The 2,815-nt window shown below is 39.5% G+C and overlaps 1 protein-coding gene across 1 annotated transcript; it reads right to left on the minus strand.

Moving 5' to 3' along the window:
- Positions 1-1,845, minus strand: LOC109163306 (dof zinc finger protein DOF2.1-like). Its single transcript, XM_019312062.1, has 2 exons — positions 1,554-1,845; positions 1-1,160 (listed from the first exon to the last, which is right to left on the minus strand). The coding sequence occupies exons 1-2, from the start codon at positions 1,572-1,574 to the stop codon at positions 327-329; spliced, it is 855 nt and encodes a 284-aa protein (XP_019167607.1). The 5' UTR covers positions 1,575-1,845; the 3' UTR covers positions 1-326.
- Positions 1,846-2,815: the final 970 nt, after the last annotated feature.

A 2,815-nucleotide genomic window follows, 5' to 3' on the forward strand; every position in this document is an offset into this window, starting at 1 on the left:
GAGGTCAAAATATGAAAATTTCATTAGTTTGTTAATCAGTAGAGGAGAACAAGCTAAGCCTAGCTACATAAACACAGTACAGTCCAAATTTAAGAGGGGAGAAAAAGAAGAAATAAGAAGAGATGAGAAAGGATTCAGGTGGTGAACTTCAAATCTCTTGATACAAAAAAAAAAAAACCCAGAAAAGAGAGCATTAAATTAATTAAGCTTTGAAAGCCTGAAGATGATATCTAATGAAGTAAAAATTGTATGAAAAGATTTGGTGATGAGAGAGAGAGATCTATCACAGCAGATTCATTTCTTTCTAGTTTCTACTTATCAATAATCTACATGAGAGGGCTATTGAGAAGTCCATGCCAAGAAGAAGAAGATGACCCAAACCCATACCCATACCCATACCAATTCTGCTTGCTTGAATCAATCTGATCACCCATGTTATTATTTGCTTGATCTCCTCCCATTTGCTGCCATGGAAATGACCACAAAACCCTGTTGCTGATCTCGCCTTCTTCTCTCGCACTGCCCATCTCTTGCTTCACTGCGCCGCCGCCGAGGTGGTGTTCCTCGTACGGAAGAATCCCCATTTCGCCATTCTCCACGTTGATGTTCCCGTAGGAGTACAGGTTATGGAACGATGCGTTCGCCGCCGGCGTTTCAAGAAACCCGCCGTGGTGGTGGTGGTTTCCGAGGATGTCATAAGGGGTATTATTGGGATTACACATTATACCACCCATCTCATGTTCCCCTCCTACCCCTAGGTTGGCTTGCTTTTGTAGCCTAGCCAATGCCAGGCTAAGATCGCTAGCCTCGTAAGGCAAGCCCGCCAGGGATGGCAACGGGACGGGACTGGAACACAAGGACTGGTCCTGGCTCCGGCTCCTCGACGAAGCCGAGGACGATGACCGCTTGTTCTTCCGGCAGCCGCCCCCGACCGGCACGTTGCGGAGGGTCCCACCTTTGGTCCAATACCTGCGGCATGACTTGCAGAAGTACCTAGGCTGGGACAGGCTATAGTTGTTGTAATAGCAAAACTTTGTGTTGGTGGATTCACACCTTGGGCATTTTAGTGCTTGCTCATCAGCTGGCCTTGGCTTCTTCTCTTGCCCTTGCTGTGCTTTTGTGCACCCCAACATGCTTTCTAGTGTTTGTGATGACATTTCCTATAACCCCAAAAAAACAAAACAAAAAATTAACCAAATCAATCATGTTACAACATCAACAACAACCTAAGTTATTACAAGGTTTCGATTCAGATTCAAGATATAACCTATTGTCAACTAAAAAGTAAAAACCTAGACAGTACTAAAACGAACCAAAATTTTCAATCTTGTAATGACATTTCCTATAACCCAAAAAAATTAACCAAATCAATCACGCTACAACACCAACAACAATTTCACGTTAATGACAAGAATTCAATTCGTGTTTGAGATATAACTTAAATCTCACCATCTTAGTACTGGGAAGCACTAAAATGAAGTAAGATTTCAATCTTTAATTTTACCCATAGTAAAAAATGATGGAGATATATAGAGGTTGTTATATATATGTACCTGTGCACTAGAAGGATCCATCCATGCACCAATTCTGGTTGTGAAGAGTTAAACTTCTGGGGATGGAAAGGGAGACAGAGGGAGTCGGAGAAGTTAAGGTTTTGATTGGATGAATGGAAATAAGGGTGAGCTTAAGAGGCTAAAACAAACAAAACAAACTGGGGGTGAAGGTGGAGAGGGTGTGTGTGACAAACGCATCCCAGACATATATAGACAGAGAGACACAGGGAGAGAGAGAGAGAGTATAATAATTGGTGAAGAAGTGTACGGGGATGCGTGTATTGTGGGTAGAGAGAGGGAGAGAGAGAGAGAGAGAGAGATAATGATAATCTCTCTCGCTGGAATTTTCTAAATTAAAACGGATTCATTCATCATCAGCTGCAGTGCTGATGATGATCGAGGCTATGTCCTGGTTGTGGGGCCCCGCGGCGTGGGAGTGCAACTATACCCCTGGGCCCACTACTCATTCCTGTGGCCCCCACTGCACCCCAGTTTCTACCTGTTTTCATACGAATATCATATTATATAATTAATTTCTCAAGTAAATCTATCTCTTATTACATGACTTTATTTTATTAACAGAATCATGTGGTGTGATTTCAACTTTTCAAAATCAAATTAAATTCTCACTTGGTGATTTTATTAATAAAAGATAATGTAGAAATAAAGATAATGATCCACTGTTTTTTTATTACATGAATCTTAACATGTTATGTAAGTATGAAATAAAAAAGAGTCTGCATGGGTAGCTTAATTGGTCGTAGGGGTAAAGTTTAAAAGTAATGACCTGAAATTGAGTCATATTAGCGGCAGTGTGGAAACAACCTCTCAAAGTGAGGGGATCCTTGTGCACAGTAAGTAAATGTCTAATCTCTGTGTTACCATAATTTACATCCTCTCAGATACTCTCAGGTCGGGACGTGGGGGCTCTTGGGGGTTGGGAAGAATCAAATAAAAAAGGAGATTACTCTATTTTATAGATCTAGCCGAACAACATTCATAAGTGTGAACAACTTGAACGAATTTATTATTACCCCTTAAATTATGTATGTAATATAATTAGTGTTGTAATTTGTGAGTTTATTTAATATTTGGTAAATGTTAAATATTCCTTGTTAAAATTGAGAATGAATTTATATATATACATTTTTGATAACTTAAATTTTTCGTTTTTACTGTACTAAACCAAACTAATCTAGGTTCAAAATTCAATACCAAATTATATATTCCTGAAAAGTAATCTCTCTGTCCAATTTTATTTC

Source organism: Ipomoea nil, unplaced genomic scaffold, assembly GCF_001879475.1.
Source record: "Ipomoea nil cultivar Tokyo-kokei standard unplaced genomic scaffold, Asagao_1.1 scaffold3016, whole genome shotgun sequence".
Taxonomy (NCBI): Eukaryota; Viridiplantae; Streptophyta; class Magnoliopsida; order Solanales; family Convolvulaceae; genus Ipomoea; species Ipomoea nil.

What these genes read in the sequence shown, in the direction of transcription:
- LOC109163306 (XM_019312062.1), bottom strand. Translation starts at nt 1,574, where the DNA reads ATGGATCCTTCTAGTGCACAG. An exon ending in TGGATCCTTCTAGTGCACAG is followed by an intron (nt 1,161 to 1,553) that starts GTACATATATAT and finishes TTGGGGTTATAG; the next exon opens with GAAATGTCATCACAAACACT.